Source organism: Neurospora hispaniola (assembly GCF_033458365.1).
Source record: "Neurospora hispaniola strain FGSC 10403 chromosome Unknown B0T23scaffold_5, whole genome shotgun sequence".
NCBI classification, from domain to species: Eukaryota; Fungi; Ascomycota; class Sordariomycetes; order Sordariales; family Sordariaceae; genus Neurospora; species Neurospora hispaniola.
The window spans coordinates 158,271-179,222 of NW_026944410.1; the positions used below are offsets into that span (position 1 = coordinate 158,271).

A 20,952-nucleotide genomic window follows, 5' to 3' on the forward strand; every position below is an offset into this window, starting at 1 on the left:
GAGCAATCAGCAAAATCCGCTAATTTGCTCTGCGGCTCCTCCCGTCAATTTGTTTTGCCCTTTTTTTTTCTTCAACTCTTGCTTATAAGCACCAGAGACACTCAGTGATATTCATCGGCACAAACAACATACATACTCATTGTCAACTCTCTTGACAGGCTTCGAGGCCATACTCTCACGCGGTCCGGCGCGTTGTGTGAGACATACCGTATTACCTCAACATTGGAAAAAAAAGTTCTTATAAAGAACAAGCCGATATGATACACTGGATTCCGCCCGTCACGTAAATGCCACTCACTATTCACCCCTTCATTACCTATAATATCTATATGCCATATCCTAACCTCTCACCCAGCAAGAAATCATTCAAGAAGCAGCCGCATCCTTACGCTTCCACGCTTCACATCAGTGACAACTGGAACACGATGCAGGAAGGCCAACAGGCCTTGGAAGAAGCAGAGTCAGACCAACCAGAGGATCCTCAGGCCGGTCCTTCATCCGCTTCGCAAATCCAGCCCGGCACCTTGACGGCATCCCCCACCTCCATCGACCCGACTTCAGACATGGGCCAGGCTGCTAGCACCAGTGCCGAATCTGCTGCCGAGTCTGCCACCGCATCCCCCACCGACAAGACACCCACTCAGTCAACCAGTCAACCAGCGGGTGGTGCCTCAAGTACACCACAATCTGCCGCCATGTCTGCTGCTGCTGCTGCTGCTTCTACTTCTGCTTCGGCTGCTCCCGCTCCCACATCACAAGCGCGCCCTCCTCGACCAAATTACCCACCATATGCCACCCGCCCTCCTCTACCAGACGTGAACATCACGCAAGAGACAATAGAGGATGCCTACGTCGACTTCATCTTCCACTGTAATCCCCATGTACCGCTGGACACCGACACCGTCATGCTCCGGGATACATTTTCGGATCCTCCAAAGAGTGGCGGCAAGTCCTTCAACACCTTTGTCCTCTTTGGTCTGATCAAGCAGCTGGAGAACAAGGAAATCAAAACATGGGCCGAACTGGCTCTCAAGCTGGGGGTGGACCCACCTGACCCTGAAAAGGGTGAAAGTTCGCAGAAAATCCAGCAGTATGCTGTCCGTTTGAAGCGATGGATGCACTCGATGCACATTGACGCGTTTTTCGAGTATTTGGTCGGACGAGAGCACGATTATTGGGTAGATATCCCACCATTGACTATCCCTCTCAGCGAGATCGAAAGAGACGGTGTGCGTGCCGAGGATGACATGGCTCTCAGAGCTTTGTTGCCGCACATCAGGCCACGGCGAGGCAGGAGGAAGCCCGGAGAGGATGATGCCCTGTCCCCTCTGCCCCCAGGTGGAGAACCTTGGTCTGCTCACCCAGCTCAAAGGGGGAGTGTCTTTACTTTTGACAACACCAGGCTCGGTGTACCTGGGCAGGGAGCTCCATGGGGTAACAATGATGGTGGTCAGACTCCAATGACGGCTTATCCCCAGTCTGCCATTACCCCCACGACAAGAACCAACTTTTGGTCTGATGAGCCTAGGTCGGCTATCACCCCCTCAGGCTCCAAGCCCAAGTCTCTGAGTAGGCGCCACGGGGCTAAAGTGGTATCATCAGCATGGAGGACCGGTGGAGCCACAGGTAGAGTACGAGGACGGCCGCCCATCAACCGACAGCTCAACAGTGATGGCCCCTTTTCGGCATTCCCAGCATCGAGCGACTCGCCTCATTACGGAAAGCATACCTTCCCTAATAACCCACCGCCATCACAAACCCCGATCTTGCCGCCGCCTCGACCGAATGCCCCAACAGCTACCCAAACCCCCACCTCCGCAACAACAGCTCAACCATCACCAACGGTCCGAGAAGCTCCCGCTCCAGCAGCCTCCGGCCGCCCAGCAAAGCGCACGCGCCTCTCCCTCCAAGTACCCGAGCGCGTAGGCAACGAAGTCCGCCTCGCGACTCCCCCCCTTCTAGCCCCGGCCCCGCCCACGCTCATGATCAACGGCCAAGCACAACCATCAACAAATAATTGCAGTTCCACGGCCACCCACCCTCAACTCCACCCTCAATATCAAGCCTCATCATCATCATCATCATCATCACAACCCGCCTTGTACCTCCCCTCCGGCCCCTCTTCCTCCACACATCCAGACCCCAATCCCAACCCCAACCCATCTTCCCTCACAAACCACACAGGTCCCCTCGGCCCCTCCCCCTTCACACCCTCCTCCCTCGCCGACCCGTCAGTCGACAAATACAACCTCCTCGACGTCGAAAGTATCTTCATGCACCAGATCTTAACAGCCACTTGGCTCGATAGCGCAGGGAACCCTATCCCGGCTTGTTCAGTCGACGAGGCATTTGCGTTCTGTCACACGGTCATTGAGAATTTGCATCGGAACGCAAGCAACAAGCAAGGATTTTTGATCAATCTAGCGGCGCTGGTGGGGGGGCATACCCTGTTGAATCGGGATGGGGGGCCTGCTTCACGGGTAGATGGTGATGCCGGGCACGAAAGCGGGAGAGGGAGGGGGTTGAGGGTTACGAAATTGGGGGAAGGGGTTTTTGATGAGTCTGGAATTGCCTCTGGGGAAGGGACGGGGACGGGTGAAAGTGGAGGGAAGTGGATTAAAGTGTCGGCGGTGTGGGAACTTAGGTTGGGAGGGATCTGTGGGGATTTCTCGATGGAGGAGGTGATTAGAGTTGGGAAATGGTGTGGTGGAAAGAGAAAGAAGAATAAGGCTGATGAGACTTGTTCTTCTGCTGCTGCTGAAGGGTCAAGTGCTGGTGGTGCTGGTGAAAAGAGTGGTGGAGGGGGAAAGAGACAAGGAAAAAAGCTATCCAAGAAGGAAGAAGAAGAAGTGGAAAAGAAGAAGAAAGAAGAGGAGCTGAAGAAGGCTGAGGAAGAGAAAGAGATGTGGCAGCAGAGGTTTATGGACATGGTGGCTGCGGTGAAGAGGAGGGATGAGGAGTTGGCCATGTTGAAGGGGACTATGTTGCATGCGCTGAGGGAGAGGGAGGCGTAGGAGACCTCGATGAGCCCATCTACTAAGATGCTTCTAACTAAAATATGTTACAAGAAGCATCAACACATACAGTAGTAACCATTGTTGAGTGTATCTTCATCTGAGAGACTCGCCTTGAAGTCAAAAGGGGGGGTGCTGTAACGGGTTAGGGTTGGAGCCGGCCGCACCGCCGCACAGCCGCACAGTGTCCAGACTTGAGACTAAGCCACAGCCACAAAAAGCCCCCGGCTGCCCCTTATCGCGGGCGGGACGTTCACTACCTTAACAATTAGCCCGCTGCTGTACAGTAGATACCCCTGTTTATACAAGTAATTCCGGCACTATAGGGAACGGCTCGAGATTTTAGCATTAAGGGGGGTTTTTGCATTAAGGGGTACCTTACTTATATACAAAATCGGGAACTAGGGCCCCAAAATCATTTGCAACTAATGGGTCAATTTGTATGTGCTTGCAGAAGGGGGGGCTTGCATAAACAGGGGTATCTACTGTAGATGGAACTGAACGAAGTTGACCTCTTCTCCTGAACATCTCCGAGTTGTCAGCCTCTCTCCTCCAACCAACACTCTTCCAACAGACAGTCCACGTCGTTGGCTTCCTGCTTTTCAGTTTCTCGAGCCATGAACAATCTCTAATCGAACTGCGACACTCTCGTTTCCCACTCTTCCTTTTCTTAGTAGTGTCCTTTTACCTAATGATTTGATCTGATATCCTCCGAGAGTCGCGAATCGAGAACCCCAGAATATTGTTTACTGCAACTTGTCGCAATCCATCGCGAACTGCACATACGAACACAATGCCTCGACAATACGTCCTCTTTGGACGGCCACTCCCTCGACTAGGGTCACGGCACCTCTCCCTCCTCCTCGTCTCCGTTTCCCTCTTCGCCATCTTCAGCCTTCTCTTCACCCTTCCGAGCGCCATCCCGACCGGTCCCAGCCTACAGATCGCCGACCACAAGCTCTCGATCCCCGACTCCATCAAGAACCCCTGGAACAAGGTCAACCCGTTTAAGCAGCCGGCCCACGCGCCCCCACGCCAGAAGAACGACACGTACGGCCAGTCCTCCTGGTACGCCAACTGGAAATGGCTGTCGTACCCCTTCAGCAGCTCCGTCACCCTCGACGAGAGCCGCTCTCTCCTGCCCGAGCTCGCCCAGCGCCCGCCCATTTACGTCTACTATGACAACACCATCGAAAGAGAAAAGGCCACCAAGGAAGTCGAGAGCGACATCCTTCTCTCGTGGCGCCGCGCCTGGTGGGCGCAGGGTTTCAAGCCCATCATTCTCAGCCCTGCCGAGGCTATGAACAACCCCATGTACGAGGAACTGCAGCACCGCAGCGAGGGAATGGACGCCTCTCTCAAGACGGACATGATGCGCTGGTTGGCTTGGGAGAACATGGGCGGCGGCTTGCTGGCGCATTACTTCCTATTCCCCATGGGCGCCTACGACGATCCTCTGTTGGTCTACCTGCGCCGCGGCGAGTTTCCCGGCCTGACCAGATGGAAGGATCTCGGCGATGGTCTCTTCGTCGGCCCCAAGGCGGACGTCGCAAAGGCCATCAAGCTCGCCCTCGCCAGCCCCAACCTCAAGACGGCCAAGAACTTCCTCGAGGCCACCAGTGCTTCCAAGGAAGCCGGCCCCTTCACCATCGACGACACCGAGCCCTCCTCCCTCGCCTTCTACTCCGCCTCCGCCCTCAAGCTCTACCCCAAGGTAGCCGAGACCATCGGCGGCGACCGCGTCGCCGGCCTCAAGTCGCTCAACGAGCTGATCAACGCGCACCTGCACCAGACCTGGCAGAGCCTCTTCTCGGAGGGCATCGCGGTCGTCAAGCCTCTCCCTCAACACACGACGCACATGATTGCGCCCTCGTACTCTGTCGCCTTGCGCCTGGCTTCCTGCCCGGCCAACAACCCGCTGCCGTCCTCGTGCCCGCCCAACCGCCCCAAGTGCGTGCCCTGCTCGACCACCTCGCACCCCATCAAGATCTCCACGCCCGCGCATTACAAGAACAGCTCGGCGCTGTACACGATCGGCACCGTCCCCCACCCATACACCATCCAATCCCTCTCTTCGATGCGCGAGCAAATCACCGTCCCTTGGATCCGTCGTGAATCCGTCCGCGACGCCTGGGTAGGCGACCTCATGACCGATCTTTTCAAAGGCAAGGCCGTCCCCGCCGGCGCTCGCGTCCTGCGCTTCAAGGAGGCTGTAGCAGGCGAATACGGCTCTGCGCGCTCTCTCTGGCTCACCGCCGAGCGCGACGACACCCCCGAGGGTATTCTTGACTGGCACTTTGGTTTCGACCTCCCTGCTCTTCCTGCCTCTTCCCCCAAAGACAAGGCCAAAGAAGAAGGAGAACACAAACACGACGACGCCACCGAGAAGATCGAGAGCGAAATTCATAAACCCAAGGATAATTTCATCCTGCCTCCCCTGCACGACGAAAAGGAGGGCCCAGTCCCTACGGAGCAGGATCTCAAGCTGGAACCGAATCTACTGTCGATCGCCAAGACGATTGTTTCGTCTGCTGCCTCGGATGATGGCGAAGGTGCAGCCGACAATAAAAACAAGAAGATTCATGTGACCAAGGAAGAAATCAAGATTCGCGAGGCGGTGGAGGCGTGGAACTTGGCGGATTGGGAGGCGTGGAGGTTTGCGAGGGCGTATTTGGCGCGTAAAGAGATGGAGAGGGAGAAGTGGGCGGAGGAAGAGGAGAAGTATGCCGGGGGGATGGGGAGTGAGAGAAAGAGGGGGAAGAGCGGGGGGTGGTTTGATTCGGATTAGTTTGGAAGATGAGCTGGTATGAGTATGAGTGTTGATGTTGATGTTGATGTTGATGTTTATACGGATGATACCTACCTTATGTGAATGTATAGAATTAAGATTCAATAACTGAAGCTTCGGAAGGAAGTGGATATCAACATGGTGGTTATGGTATGTGTTATGGAACTTGTAATTGTACATACAGTTAATTTATCGTTTTTGACGTGTGATTTGTGTTTGGGAGAACGGTGAAGAGAAGAAGAAAGAAAAAAGGAAAGAAAAAGAGATAAGAAGGGGATGATGGGAGGGTACTTAATACCTACCTACCGTTTACCATTGACGATTGAACAAGACTTCATTGCTAGCTAGCTACTTGTATACAATTTACCCTTGACACCGTCCGTGATCTAGAGACCAGCTACCTACCTACTAGTTGCTTATTCACTACTTCCCTACCTACCTACCTACCTACCTATATCTGCATTGAAGACATTCCGATATCAACACTCCATGCGCTACACTCTATACAGTGCACTCTATACACTGCACTCTAGCTCTGTACTCTATACACTGCACTCTAGCTCTGTACTCAGCTCTACAAGATCTTTTCGAGACGTACCATGTCCCGCCAAATATACCAGCCTAGAGGTATCAACCTGTAAACCTATCAGCCTGAAAACTTGTAAGCTTATTTGCCTGGAAACCTGTAAGCCTGGAAGCCTATCAACCTGGAAACCTCAGGAAACCTAGAAGCTGGAAACCTAGAAGTGTACCTCTACCTACCTAATGAATTCATTCAACTACCTAAAATGGGTGACGGATCCGTAGAATACCTACCCTAGGTAGATGAATAATAAAGGTAGGGAGGTACTGGAGTCGTGTGAGGTTTGTTAGGTAATCACTGGAGGGATAGAAGAAGCCGTTAAGTGTCCGTGTGTTTGTTGGTTCCGTACATAACCTACCTAACTACTACCTACCTTACCAAGGTAGTCAAGTTTAGGGGTTCGATGATGAATATAGGGGCGGAGAGGATGGATAGATGGATGGATGGATAGTGATTGGAGTAATTAGACAGGTACAGTGGGAGCAAGGCAACCTACTATCGACAGTGCATGCATGTATTGGCCAGTTGATGTGGTAACTGAATTCAATAAGTGGAGGAGCAGGAAGGGTTGGTGGAATAATGTGGTATCGAGTAAGTCACCTCGAGAGTAGCTACCTAGGTAGGAGGTAGGTAGGGACAATACCTCTGAATACTGGACACTAGACATGACTGGAAGTCTCGACCAGTCATTTACCTAGGTAACTATCCCTTCGCTTTCATAACTAACTTCCAACCCATCCTATGCACCTTTTCAAAGGGCACAACTCCAGGGGTAGACAAGGCCTTGGCCAAGCGACGTAGACATACTTTACCTACCACATAGGTAGCTCTACATATACTCCAAACTATCACTCCCGTCACTCTTCAATGCCAGTCCCTTACGTTCGTTGTCTCGTCCATCTCTTTCATCTGGTCCATCTCTTCCATACCTATACATCTTACTGTCCCTTCCATTATTTCCACCCCCTCTATCAAAGATCACCTAACCAGGGGCAATTCTCCACGAGAATAGTCCGGAATCCGGATAATCAAACAACCTACCTAGGTATCTATCGTCAGCACCCAGCAAAGCAAGCGCAAACGGACGTCCTCAGTCCGCTAATCCATTTATTCCTAAGCTCCTGCCTTCTGGGCCGTTCGGGGCGCGATTGATTAGCTTGGTAGTCGTAGGTAAGGTACCTAGGTACTAGTAGTCTAGACTACCTAGGTAGTTGATGGTTACTGCCTGGCTGAGAAGCTTCCTTCCACTTCTGACTTTTGACTTCTAACTTGTAACTTTTAATTTCCGGCTTTCGACTTCCGACTTCGGACTTCGGACTTTCAACTTGCGTAGGTAGATAAAAACTACCTAGGTAGGGCTTTCTGTTCGTCCTGACTCTTCTTTTCTTTCTTTTTCCTGTCAATGGCCAGTCGGAGCCAGCACGTCTTTAAAATTCGATTCTTACCTATTCTTGAGTTATCTGTTCTTCACCTGCCGCTATGTTTTTGACGGGAAGATGCCAATGCCAATGCCAACACTTGACCTTGTGGAGATTATTCAGTGAGAGTGAGTGAGTGAGTGTTGGATCCAGTTTCCTCTTGTGGATCTGTCTGTCTGTCTATTATACTACTGCTTAGATCGTTAAAGGCGGTAGCTGGAGTACGTATGTACAGGTATCTAGTTTGCTGTGTTCCCGGATCTCAAATACCTAACGTAGCGTCTATACCTATCTTTCCATGTCAGTAGATGTAGGTACGAGGAACCTCACTCACTTAATCCCAACCTGAGCTACCTAGGTACTGATGCCGCGCGATTCCTTCTCCCTTCTTCCTTCCTTCTTCGACCACTTCGGCAGCTACCTACCTACCTATCCACCCACCTACCTTACTACCGAATCCGGTCCACGCAAGCAGTCAAGACAAGACAAGACAAGTCAAGTCAAGTCAAGTCAAGTCGAATAGGTAATGTCAAGGAGAGTCAAGTCCAGCTCCAAGTCCCTCCCGTTCCAACCCAGCTGGACCCACCGCCACCGGAGCCGGCGGAACCGCACAACGACACACAACACACGACACCCAGGTCTACCTACCTGGCAAACAAACAATAAGCTCCGCCATCCAAAACGCTCCTTAGAGGTACATAGATAGGTTAGTTCGAGTCCTCGTCGGCGCAAATATAACACCACACGCACTATACACCACGCAGCCCGCACGCAGCCCGCAAGCATCCAAGCTATGTCCCCTGCGCCACGGACGTCCTTACCTTACCATTTTCATCACTCACCCACGTGGTTTCTATCGAGACGTGCAAGGCTGTATTTACCTACCTACCTTTTTCCTTTGCTTTGCTTTCCTTGCTTTATTAGGTAGGTATGGTTAGGTAGATAGGTACCTACCTACCTACCTACCTACCTACCTACCTTCATGCAACCAAACACACTGGCGCTTCGCTTCGCTTGTTTGATACTTACATACCTTACCTACTTCTACCTAGGTAGTGAGCCTAGTGAACCTAGTCTACCTACGCACGTGGTTGTGGACGAAGAACCGGAGCAAACGGCCGGGACCGAAATGGCCATGTGCAGGCAGGCAAGCCAAGATTTTATTTCCCTTTCCCCTGTCATCTTCTTCTGGGGGACAATCTACGATTCCTACGACTAGGTAGTCTCTCTTTTCTCTAGTTCCTTCTGTCTTGGACTATCATTGGTCTTCAGACCCTTTCAGCCGTGGTTTTAAATCGTCATATCCCATATCTCGGATCACACATAAAACATAGAACACCTAACAAGTTACTTTTACGCGTCACTAGGTAGTCTACTGCCCCTCGCTGACTTATTGAAGCCCCCATGTCACTCACTGCTTCCCCTCTCTGAATTCCTCTATGTTGCGGATGAGAATCCATCGTGGCCCCCTGCTGTCCATCATTGCCTTGAACGTAGTAAACGGTCTGTCGTCCCTTGGACTTTGGGGCTGACTGTGGGTATTGCAAGTCCGGAAGTGATGCTTATTGGTTCGGTGAGGCCGCAAAGAGAATGCTGACCAGCATACCCAATGCCTCTACCAGGATAGGTACGTCAGTAGCGCTACCATCGATGTGATATTCTTATCCAGCCGGAAACAGCATAGACTGCCCGGTGAGCACGTGGGGCGGGCCGAGGAATCCTCATTCAATCATCCTGACATGCTACATAGCCTTTCTTAACTCTTTGTTCATCATCTTGTTCATCAGCTCCTCATCTTGTCAGCACCAGCTCGTTAATGAGGTAAAGCTTTGCCAATAGTCTTTGCCTCCATTCCCTACTTGACCGACTTGCTACTCTTTGCGGCAATATCCTGGAAAATCTCAAGACTTTCCCGTCTGTGGTGTAAGTGGCGCCGTTTATCCTGGCATGCCATGTGAGCTGGAAGCCTGGAAGACGGCCGCTCGACCCTGGGATCTGGTTACGGCCGAAGTGGTAAAGGTGGCTCCATACACACATGGGTAGCCGTGTTTGAGCCGTTCGTCAAGGCCGCGCACACCTCGAGCGTGACGAAAACTCGGTGTGCGAATGACATGATATGGAAACAATGATTACTGAGATTACTCAGTGGCAGGGCTCAAAATTAAACCACCGGGGAAGAGATGGAGGGGCGCCGCCATGGTTAGAACTATGCATGGAAGCCATAATCTATGCATGAGGAAGATCAGATCAACGAGACTAAAAGACAAGCAACGTCTTTTCCGGGGGGGGGGGCAAGGACAGAGTGTGCGTCAGAGTGAGAAAAGGAAGGATCAGTAAGCGAAAGAGAAGACAGACTAGGAAGCTGTAAGCTCGCTTGATTTTGACCATGGATGTTAGAGAGCGTCATAATGGCACATGGTTTCCCGTGCATTTCGGTCCCGAGCCTAATACGATTTCCATCTAAACCTGCTTTGTTGTAGCGAACAAGAGACGGAAAGTGAGAAGTGAGAGATACACCTATGTGAACCTGGTGGTAACAGGGTCCTGTCAGACTACCAGGGGGGTTTTGTTGCTCGCTTGCTTGAGGTAGGAGTGGAAGCAAACATCGCGGCTGCGGGGGGGTTGCTTGCTGCGAACCTGGTCAAGCAGGGGACTGTGGGGGACTAGACGCGCGTGTGTTGGGTTGGTTCGAGAAAGAGGAAGACGGAGCAGAACAAAAAAGCAGGGACTCGAGTTTGTCGCACGTCATGTCCGCTTTTTCGAATCCTGGCCAGATATGCTACTTTTGCGCATCATGGACCAGATCCGGCGAGGGCCCCGAGGGGTAATGGACTCCTTCGACAGTCAACAAGGGGTCCAGCGCAGGTTTACTAATGAAGCTATTTTCGTAGGCGTCAAACATGCTGATAATCGCTGCTCACTTGGGACGCCAACACCAACGGTTTTGCACCCAATGGCCCCCAAAATAGTCCAAGAAAACGTGGCCCGAGGTTTCGAACAAGGTTCTGTGGAAGATGTATGTTGTTGTTGTTGTCGTCGTCGTCGTCTTCTGCATCATGCAGGAACTACTACACCCACTTCTTCAACGTCGTTCGGATGCAGTACCATGCAACCTTTGTGACGGAAGCAGGCATGCATCCGAAAGCCTCGACCATGTTACACCACTTGTAATGGAGCAAGAATACCGCGGCGTACACGTGCCAAACACCCCCGTGGCGCACTTGACATTTCCCAAAGCTGCATCCCGCCTCACCAAGGGCACGAGATCCGTGTAACACGCTTGTGGAGCCTCATAAAGGACAGCCTGGAGGCGGTCTGCAAGTGGCTTGTATGTCATTTGAACACCATGATGCCGTCCAGCCCGATCCACCTATCCAGGAAAAAAAAAAAAAAAAAAAAAAAAAAAAAAAAAAAAAAAAAAGGTTCGTCACACTGTCGGTTCGGCAAACCCTCACTTTCTTGAATCTGTTGGAGGCTTTCGCCGAGGTGGCTGTATCGCTGGTATTACCATGGAACCTCCTCTGGTCGTCACAGTCATGCCATATCTGAACAAAGCAATCAGCGATATGCCCCACTCGGTGAAGCTCCAAACATCAGACCTCGGTGTCTTGTCAAGTATGTCGTATATGTACCTCAGATCATACCAGGCATGTCAACCTGCGACGCTATGAGGCAGCCTGTTGAGCCAGATGGTGTGCAGGAAGACCGATTAAGAGATGTTTCTTCGCCGGATGTTTGCCATGGGCGGCTATCAACGGATGGTCATTGCAGCAGTTCACATCAGGCAGGAACAGATATATCGCCGTTTCCGTCTCTGGGAGTGAAGTCTGCCTTGCTGAAGGCCAACCAGTCATATGGCCGGACGGGTAGGGTAAACGGCACACTCCAGAAGAGGAGAACCTACACTAGCGGGTTCTGGATGGTGATGAGATTGTCACATCAATATTCAAGTTGCACGGACGGCAAGTGATGCACCTGTTCGAAAATGTGCGACCAACTCTTCAAAGAACTGACATGAAGCTCGATGGTCGCGGAACAAGCCGAGCGAAGACCAGGCTCAAATATATCAGGGTTTTGCTTGACGCAGGAACCAGACTGCCCTGGAACAGAAAGGGGGTTCCGACTTCTCTAGTGAGACCCCCTGCTGTTGAGATGGGTGCAAGGGCAGCAGTCCAATGGAGAGAGAGAAACAATAAACATAAGTACCGCCATCTAATGGCAAGAATCGAACCATCGGCCAGGCAAGCAGTAATTCCCATGCCGTCGTAAGCAAGGTTGCAGCATTTGCCATGTGGAGGCCACTTTGGGACCTCGGCCCCTGCGTGAGTGTGAGCGTGTGTGTTGGGGGACACCGTGAGAGGTGAGTAGTGTCGTGAAATGGGAGAGAACAAAACACTTGAATACGGGTTGAGTGTGTGTTGGTGACAGGGGGCTGAGTGGCTTCCGAACGGTAGCTTGGCCAACTGTGTTTGTGAAGGAGAGCAAACACTGGGCTCCAGGTGTGGCTGAGAGAGATGAAGGGCAGAGGCAGTATGGTGGATCTCGAATGAAGCATCGATCCGAAACCAACCACCACCTACTGTGCATGGTCTGGTCAGTCAGTCAGTCAGTCAGTCAGTCATCCACCTATCGATGGTGGAAGTAAGGGAAATCCGTAAAAAAAGTTGAATCTCGATGTCGTGCAGGCCATTGAACAGTCGCGGGGAGATTGATGAGTTTTAAGGGCCGATAAAAAGGCGGACAGGGAGAAACGGGTTTTGATGACTTTGAGACATTCAAGACAGACATTGGAGTTGGACTCCGGCATACGGAAAAACGGCGAGCCGCAAGCCCGCAGTCGGCCCTTGACACTTTGGCCCGTGGTCCGTGACACGATCAAGAGGTCCGTGCACTTGCAGCGGCATCTAAAAAGATCTGCAGTGGTGGATATGATGGGGTTCCAGGTGGTGTGTGAAAAAGGTCCGGACACCGGCTGGGTATGGTTTGGAATCTGGTGTTGATGCCAGGCGACAGTCAGGACAGCAGCGGGACGGGATGGGATGCAGGAAAAACACTGAGACTCCAAATCCCCCGCCCCGAGGGGTTCAAAGAAAAGAAAGATGCTGGTAGACAATGGACAGCGGACGATGGCGGTCGCGCCCGTGTTTGCCTGAGTGATGACTCTTTGTCTGCTAATAAAAGCCTTTGAGGGTATCGTGAACGAGGGCTGAGCAGGAAATGGATGCATTTGCAGTGGAGTGGAGGATCGATGATGCTCCCGAAACGTTGAGGCTCCAGGCGGGGGTTTGGTGAAGCCGCTGCAAGATTACCTAGGTACCGTGACGGACCGGAAAGACCAGGGCAATCTCGTGCCCGAACGGACAAGTGTCGTCGAGGTCGCGAGAGGCACAAAGTGGCTCCTCTCCACAAATCGTACCTGGCTCGAGGTCACCCGGATACGTGATTGGTTGAAGGAGGATTGCTGTCCCACTTGCCTCGCGTGCAAAAGTCACAGATGGGACAGTGCGATCAACGTCAAAATAAGGTTGTTAGGGAAGGTGGGGTCAAAATGTCCCCCCGTTGCCCCTGCTAGATTGGATGATCGCGCACTCACCCAGAGTCCCAGACCCAGTGGTGGGTGCTTGGGGTGGGTGTCACGAACCGCCAGTCCACAACCCCGGGCAACGGAACCGGGCAGGAACGACTGCGACCCTCGGTGGCTCTTCGTTTAGGTAGATCTCCAGCGCGCGTCGGTCTTGCTGGAACTGAAGCCCCAGCCAGGTCCTCCGCAGTCAGGATGGCCGCTGCCGTGGCTTTTTTGATGGCGTGAACAGCGAAAGCTGTGTAAGATCCCGCGCTGCGATTGGCTCACTTTCATTTCTCCTCGACACCCACCAATCCCCGACCGAGTCCTTCCTTCTCACTTCTGTCCAGGGCTTCCTTCCTTCGACACTACCTACCTACCTACCTACACCTCATCACGCTACTAGACCAGTGTCAAGCGTCATTCGTTCCATGTCACTCAGTGCCGATGACAAGCACCGTGAGATTCGGGTTCGCCGAGTGTCGAATCACATACACCCACCACCAACGCTTTCGACCCCAATGTCCATCAGTGCGTGTTGACGTCGTGGGCGTTTTCTTCCGGATGTGGAAAGCCCCAACACACTCACCAGGAACACGGGCAGATAGCAACAGTAGGTAGGTAGGTAATCTGTTATCTCGGAGAAGCAACAATCGGCTGAGGTAACTGGCGACAAGCGTCGATCCTCATGAGCCGGATCCAAGACTGGTTGGGGCAAAGGCTTCTTCATTCCTCCAGCACCCTAGCATCATTCCAAGCAACACCTTTACCCACAGACACTCAATATTACAGATGCTGCATGTCTTGGTCTACTCGACGATTGCTCCAGATAGTAGGCAAGGTACACTCTCGGTCAGATCAAGCCCTGCATCAAGAACCCCCGGATTTGCATGGTGGGTAGGTGAGGATGGTTACTTTGCCGTATGCAAGTGTTTCTTCCCAGCCGTGTACAGTAGCAAGCCCTGGCTCTGATCATGTCCTACAATGGGTGGGACTTGATTCAAACCTCTCTGCTCGACCAATTTTCCGCGTGGTAGAGGTAGTATTCTACTGTTAGTAGTCCACTGCACCGTCAAATTCCCGTGCCAAACCAAAGTGGTGAAGCTAGTGTGACTTGTTAGCCGCTTCTCCGAAATAGGCAAGCAAGAAGCAACATGAGCACACACATCTCCCGTCCTTCTCAGGCTGTCCCCAGTCAGATCTTCCACCCCTACCCTGCAGCTGGTCTCTAGTTCTAGTCTACACTACAACCACTACAGTACCGGGCAGGTCTAGTCAGGTCCACAGCCAAAAAGGCCCATCATGCCAAACATTCCCACCCCTGCGGTTCCTACTCTCAAGTTCCCTTTATATTGACAAGACTATTCCCTCCTTCGACACTTCCTCTCCCCAGATGTCTAAGGGGTCAAACACGCTTCTTGACGATCTCCTCCTCTGGATTGCTGTATAACTAGAGGAAATCACCTCCATTGCTTTCCCCTTGTGACCCCTCGTCCACTCATTGTTTTGTTTCATTCCGTCTTTGCTACTTTGGACAACCAGCCAACCAGTCTACATACATATTCATCATTATCAACATGGTCACCCACGCACTCTCCATGTGCGACCTGCATCTGGACATGGACCACCACCACCACGACGCTGGCTTTCTCGACTACCCGCCTTCTGCTTTCACCGGTATCAGGTCTTCCTACTCCTTTGCCTCCAACGGCCCGTTCACGCCATCATCCGGCTCGTCCACGCCTGCTCGCCACAACTCAATGGACTTCGGCCCGTCGTCTTTTGCCCCTCCGGTGGACAATGTCTTCACCCCGCCGCCTTCTTCCGTGTCTGCCTACTTTCCACTCAACATGAAAGCTGGAGATGGCTCCGATTTATTCGCACCCGGAATGCCTCTCACACCTTCTCGAACCCAAGTCAACAACAACGTTCACCCAATGCAATACTACAACGATGTCGCAACCCATTTCACATCACCTCAGCAGATGGACTACTACACATTCCACAATGGCTTGGCTCCCTCACCTCTCGCTCCCAGCCCTGCTGTACAGGCGATCCAGCCTGGCAACACGTACGATGCGTGGTCTGTCTGGGAACAAGCGGAAAGCCCCATCTTCAGCAAATTTCTCTCGCCATCGTCAAGCTCTTGCCGGTCAGTCTCAAGAGTAAAACAAGAAGGCGACATGTCTCCCATGTCGGCCGGTGGACACTCGTATCCTTCGCCCACAGAAAAGAGACAGCTTTATGTCGAAGAGGCTCGGCAAAAAACCACAGCTCTCCAAATGGTCCAACGCGATGCCCCTTTGGCTCCCCGCCCCTCCATGCACATAAACGGAGAAGGCAAGCCAGAGCACGAATCACACAACCCATACGGGCCCGGGTCGATACTCATTGATCCCATTCAGAGGGTCTCTGCCGGAACCAACATCTGCGACTACCCAGGCTGTGGGAAAACATACAGGCGATCGGAGCATCTCAAGAGGCACAAGACAAAGTAAGTCATCCCACTTCCAAAGTGTATAACACACAGGGCCAAGCTGACAGCTTAAACAGTGCTCACTCGGAAGTCCCAGTATGGTATCCCTGCAGCTTCTGCGACAAGAAGTTCAACCGACCGGATAACAGAAGACAACATCTCGGGCTCCACGCCAAGCCACGGCCCACCAAGATGAAGGGCGTCAAATATGCTCCCAAGGCCAAGGCTGCTCTGGAAGAGGAGCTGAAGAACATTCCTCGACGGAACAAGAAGCCCAAATCAGAGCATCACGCCTAGGCTGCTTGCATCAACCTGCCAGGCGTTTGGGGTCTTTTTATTTCTGATTAATTTCTTCCTTCTCTTCTTCTTTTCTCTTTGTTCTTTCTTTTCTTTTTCTTTTACTACTTTTTGGTGCTGCTGTTTTGCTTTTACTTTTCACGCAGCAATTTGTTTCATTATCGCAACATACCCATTTTCTATATCACGACCGTCGGCGGCGCACTCAACGTGCTATGCTTCCAACAGGCTTTTTTTTTTGGCTGGCATGGCTTTTGCTTATCTCTTTTGTCCACTGCAATACTGCATCCTATCATCTGGGCGTTTGGAGGCTTCATACCTTATCTAATGTGTGAGATCAGTCGAGAGCGAGAGACAGAGCTGGGTCTCCATAACGAAGACCATGTATTAATCACAAGTACTGTAACACACCTGGTGCAGCCGCGGGCGATCATATACCCGGGAGGCAACAGATCCGCAGATGGGAGTTGTATGGATGGGACCTACCTAAAGGGCGCCCTAATGGGAAGGAGGGGCACGCTTTGTGCCGGCTCGGCTAGGAGGGGAAGGAAAAGCAAAGGGAAACTTAAACTAACAAAGGAAAAAGCAATTTTCCAAATGAGTATAATGTTACCAACTAAAGTCGAAACCGATTGGCCACTTTGTCACCTTGAATCTTTCTGTTTCAATGAACGTGGGAGATTGCTTTGCAGTCCCTCTGCTGTATGTAGTTCCACTCTTTCTCAAAAAACCCGGGAGTTCCTTGCAAGTAAGTGACAACGGGAAGGAAGGAAACAACCAATGGCTAAACAACCAAACGTCGTACGATCAAGGCGACGTACGACGGGGGGGCAAACTAAAAACCAACTATCAAAAAACCACTACACTACACGTAAAAACCCAGTGTCTCAGATTCAGTTCTCTCAACACCGACTGGGCAACTGCAAGGCACACGGCACCCCGCAATTTTCCAATATCTGCCCGAGACAAGATTCTTTGGGGGGGGTGCTGCCCCGTTACTTACCGGTAATGGGTTGATGTAGCAGTCACTGAGCGAGAGAATGTCGAGACTCGAACCGTCTCGGCCGGGTAATGTTGCCGTTCGTAACTTGAGAGTGGCCATTCGCCGTCAATAATGGGTATCTATTTTGCCCCGTTACGTCGGGCCGCTTCAGGCTCGGCACTGTACTACCTACCTAGGTACCTCTAGTGTAGGCAGTATTAGTGGTACTAGCTTAGGTCAATAGTAGGTAGTGTAGTCGGGAGGCAGATAGGTAGGTAGGTAGGTAACTGAAGGTAGTCCCCTCAAGCTTTGAAGTATGTCTCTATCTCTAGTGCGGGTACTTGGTATACTACACACACCTACGTGCTATGTACCTAGGCCTTGTGAGCTTGTGGGACTTGATGTCAGCTTGTGGAGTTTCTAGGTAGGTACCTAGTCGGGTGGTCGTCAGCCCAGAAGTAATAGCGCCAGAAGAAGAAGACATGGATTGAAGAGTAAAGGCGGATTTCGTCCAATCGGTCGTCATCATTTTCTAGCGGGCGGCTTAAGGTTCACTAGAGGGTACAGTAGGTAAGTACCTAGTCTACAGTACACTTGGTTTCTTACCTCTACTCGGCTCCCCGGCTTTCCGGGTCCTTACCTACCTAGTGACCGGAGGACTAGAGGACTGCATCCCCACCTAAGTAATCTAACATAGTAGAGGGTACATATACTAGTGAGACTAGTGTACTGCATATGTAGTAGAGGTAGTGTAGTGTAGTGTAGGTAGTATACCTACGTGTGCGTAATCTTGAAGTACATGACAAAAGGAAAACAAGAGGCAAACTAATGCACTGCGAAGGAGGGGTCCAACCATATCCTTGGGTAAGTATCCATACTTCACTTTGCTTTTTTTTTTTTTTTTTTTTTTTTTTTTTTTTTTTTTTTGTTGGGTAGCCGTCTTTGCTTTTTACTTTGCTTCTTTTTTTTCGGTTCTCTTCTCGGTTCTCCTCTCCTTTCGGCGATAGTACATTAGAGGTAATTAAACCTAGGAAGCCGAGCAAAAGCTACCTACTGCGGGTAAGAGAGATTGGAGTGAGATGTCAACTCAACCTAACCACCAAAGGGTGTCAAGATGAACTGAAGTTTGCCTACCTACCTCCAGACTTACAAAACTGCCAAGACGAAATGGGGCCAGGCGGCCCTATAAGGTTGACTGGGCTTGGGTTAGTTAGTCCCATCTGTTACATACCTACCTATGTAATGGTTAGGAGAGATCTAGTGTAGTGTACCTAAGTTTCGATAGCGAGCAGAGCTGAGATGGAGATGGTGGTAGTTGGTGGCGATGAACTATGTGAATGGGGAAGTTTTTCTTTTTTTTCCCTCCTAGAGGTAGATAGGTACCTACCAGGTACGTAGTGAGGTAGTGTGCGCGTCGCAAGAGTTGTTTGAGAATGTTTCCAATCCCCAACTTTGCTGGGGGACAAGAGTAATAGTATTTGTCCTGTCAGTAACAAGTTTGGATGGCTAAAAGTACAGATTTGATATTTTTGTCATGACTGGGGTTTGTTGTAGATATAAAAGGCTAGAGTAAGTCATCATGCATAAGTCGCTTGTTCTTTCTCACTTTCTTCCTACGTACCTTAGGTAGTCCACATAGAGGTACCACGGTGGGTGATAAGCTACCTCTAACCGACCAACGAACGCATCTGATAGGTCAGGTCGAGTCCAGTTCACCACACCAAGCCCAATCGTGAACCTGTGATTGATGTTTTGCTTTTTCACTAAGTACAGCGAACAGGCAGGTTAACGTACCCTCATTGAAATCACGGGTCCAATTCCATCACCGGCCATAGGTCCAATAAGTAGAGGTATTCTATCACTTACCGCCTTTCTGCGGAAACTTGACACTTTCTGGTCAATTTTGCGAATGGTAGAACAATTGAAGCTTTACCCAGAGAGATATTAATTTTCCATTCCTGAGATGCATCTTGAGGCTGTCTACGTACTTATCAATTGGGTCTGATCACAGCAGAGATCTTGTCCTACCACATTTACCCCATACTTCTAACCGATGTTCAAAGACATTCCCGCTGTTGCTGTGTGGGTGTGGGTACACAAAAAGCCACCTGTCAGAGGAATCGCCTCCTCAAATGGCCACCCGGATGTTGCAGGTACCCGCGACTGTTTTTTGTCCTGGACCTGCATAATCGGTCATTCCAGTCGTTATGGTGGTGGTACGGGTAGAGGCTGCAACCTTTTTACATGGCAATCAGTTCATCACTTACATTGATACTCTGGACAGAACGAACTAGGAAAACAGCTGGGCTGTGTCTGTTGTGTGCCTGGTGGGTTTGCCGAGGAGGGGTACTGGAGAGTCCAAAGTTGAAAGTGGCAATGGTGTGTAGGTACCTAGCTACATTACACCACAAACTGGAAGTGAGTCAAACCTCGATTGACTTTGTTCGTCTTTTTGGGAAAGCCGTCTTTGCCGATCTGTATGCCGCATTCCGGCTTTATGTGCGAATTGCGAAAGAGGTAACTGAAGTTCATGCACTTCTGAAACCTTTAGATTGTTCACATATCGTTCATCTAAGAGCCTTTGAGTTACAGGGTCCAGTGATCATCCACAGGTACAGTAGTCTTATGCATGGGAAATGATGAACAGTCAAAAGCCGCGGAAAGGGGTTCTGTTGTTATGCATGGCGATAGATAGATGGCATGAGAATGATTATCATTCTTGGCGAGGACTCGGTGATGACCAAGATCAGGAACATGGAAACTGACAGGTCGCCAGTCCAGATGCCAGTGATTTGCAGGCGGGTAGTCGAGAGGGGAGCCCATAGGAGGAGGAGGAGGAGGGGAATGCGAATTCCGATACTTGCCAGCCGAGCAAAGCTGAGAGAGGAGGGGTCCTCTTTCCCCGGACTCTCGTCGTTTCTTCTTCCATCCATCCATCATGCCATCATTTTTTTCCCACAGAGCTGATCGCCGATCATATCCATGGTAGGACCCCGAATTATTTTCTACAGTTACTTTTTTTTGCGCTTGCTATGTTAGCTGTAGGTTCCCTCTAGATAAATCCGATACCAAGACGAGGAAGCTATTTTACCAACAGATGCAGCAAGTGTTATTACCCGACTTGGCGACAAACGAGATAGAAGTGTTATTTCTCCATCTGCACGACAACGCCCCGGTGAGCTTGTATGACATGGGTTTCGGCAACAGTGCTTGGGATGCCGTCAGTTGTAGCACTTGTAGGTGCGACTGCGACTGCGTGTTAATGCTGCACTGTACGGTGCGGCTGGCCGGTCGAACGTGCGGCGTGGCCGGCTCCTACGACGGTTAGGTAGTAGATGACTGAGTACAATACAAGTTGGCAGTTGGTAGCATTTGAGGAACGAGGATCGAGAAAACGACGAAACAGACGGACGGGTGCTACCAACCATTCAACCAACCAACCAACCAACAAGATAGGTTTCGCCTCGGGTACACGTAGAGTAGCAATCTGGACCGAACGGAAGGCTCAGCTTTCACGGGGTCTAGAGTATGGATCGTCACTGGACTGGGCTGTTCTAGTGTAAGGCCTGCCTCGCTCGAGGTCGCATCTGAACTGGGTCGCACGGCGCTTGGTACGTTCCAGTGGCTCGGTTCTTGGTTTTTGGTGTGTACTCAACGACGGGGTCCGTCGGATGATGACCTCCAAGGATAACTGAAGTAAACGTCAAGGATGGCGTGTGTGACGGAACCAACACCGACCCTCGTGAGGCTGGCCACTCATAACGCAGAAAAGAGGCATCGTATCATGGTGTACACTGCCATACTGTGTAATGTAGAGATATCCATCACCAT

The 20,952-nt window shown here is 51.2% G+C and overlaps 5 protein-coding genes across 5 annotated transcripts; 4 read left to right on the forward strand and 1 right to left on the reverse strand.

The window, feature by feature from the left end:
* Nucleotides 1-219: 219 nt before the first annotated feature.
* B0T23DRAFT_156615 (ARS binding protein 2-domain-containing protein) lies at nucleotides 220-3,111 on the forward strand. The gene is made up of 2 exons (XM_062832640.1): nucleotides 220-283; nucleotides 360-3,111. Exon 2 carries the CDS (start codon nucleotides 426-428, stop codon nucleotides 3,012-3,014), a length of 2,589 nt encoding a protein of 862 aa, XP_062691372.1. The 5' UTR covers nucleotides 220-283; nucleotides 360-425; the 3' UTR covers nucleotides 3,015-3,111.
* Nucleotides 3,112-3,536: 425 nt separating this feature from the next.
* B0T23DRAFT_413024 (uncharacterized protein) lies at nucleotides 3,537-6,181 on the forward strand. The gene has a single exon (XM_062839503.1). It carries the CDS (start codon nucleotides 3,808-3,810, stop codon nucleotides 5,800-5,802), a length of 1,995 nt encoding a protein of 664 aa, XP_062691373.1. The 5' UTR covers nucleotides 3,537-3,807; the 3' UTR covers nucleotides 5,803-6,181.
* Nucleotides 6,182-10,597: 4,416 nt separating this feature from the next.
* On the forward strand, nucleotides 10,598-11,773 carry B0T23DRAFT_396385 (uncharacterized protein; the record flags this gene model as incomplete). The annotated part of the gene is made up of 4 exons (XM_062838243.1): nucleotides 10,598-10,819; nucleotides 10,934-11,131; nucleotides 11,226-11,418; nucleotides 11,451-11,773. 4 exons carry the CDS (start codon nucleotides 10,598-10,600, stop codon nucleotides 11,771-11,773), a joined length of 936 nt encoding a protein of 311 aa, XP_062691374.1.
* Nucleotides 11,774-14,520: 2,747 nt separating this feature from the next.
* On the forward strand, nucleotides 14,521-16,303 carry B0T23DRAFT_156638 (uncharacterized protein). Its single transcript, XM_062832641.1, has 2 exons — nucleotides 14,521-15,860; nucleotides 15,920-16,303. The coding sequence occupies exons 1-2, from the start codon at nucleotides 14,944-14,946 to the stop codon at nucleotides 16,137-16,139; spliced, it is 1,137 nt and encodes a 378-aa protein (XP_062691375.1). The 5' UTR covers nucleotides 14,521-14,943; the 3' UTR covers nucleotides 16,140-16,303.
* A 1,845-nt stretch (nucleotides 16,304-18,148) lies between these two features.
* B0T23DRAFT_443082 (uncharacterized protein) lies at nucleotides 18,149-20,463 on the reverse strand (the record flags this gene model as incomplete). The annotated part of the gene is made up of 10 exons (XM_062840842.1): nucleotides 19,712-20,463; nucleotides 19,551-19,666; nucleotides 19,389-19,516; nucleotides 19,110-19,167; nucleotides 18,988-19,014; nucleotides 18,739-18,884; nucleotides 18,509-18,604; nucleotides 18,353-18,356; nucleotides 18,272-18,316; nucleotides 18,149-18,171 (listed from the first exon to the last, which is right to left on the reverse strand). The coding sequence occupies exons 1-10, from the start codon at nucleotides 20,059-20,061 to the stop codon at nucleotides 18,149-18,151; spliced, it is 993 nt and encodes a 330-aa protein (XP_062691376.1). The 5' UTR covers nucleotides 20,062-20,463.
* Between the last annotated feature and the right edge of the window lie 489 nt (nucleotides 20,464-20,952).

What these genes read in the sequence shown, in the direction of transcription:
- B0T23DRAFT_156615 (XM_062832640.1), top strand. Translation starts at nt 426, where the DNA reads ATGCAGGAAGGCCAACAGGCCTTGGAAGAAGCAGAGTCAGACCAACCA.
- B0T23DRAFT_413024 (XM_062839503.1), top strand. Translation starts at nt 3,808, where the DNA reads ATGCCTCGACAATACGTCCTCTTTGGACGGCCACTCCCTCGACTAGGG.
- B0T23DRAFT_156638 (XM_062832641.1), top strand. Translation starts at nt 14,944, where the DNA reads ATGGTCACCCACGCACTCTCCATGTGCGACCTGCATCTGGACATGGAC. An exon ending in CTCAAGAGGCACAAGACAAA is followed by an intron (nt 15,861 to 15,919) that starts GTAAGTCATCCC and finishes CAGCTTAAACAG; the next exon opens with TGCTCACTCGGAAGTCCCAG.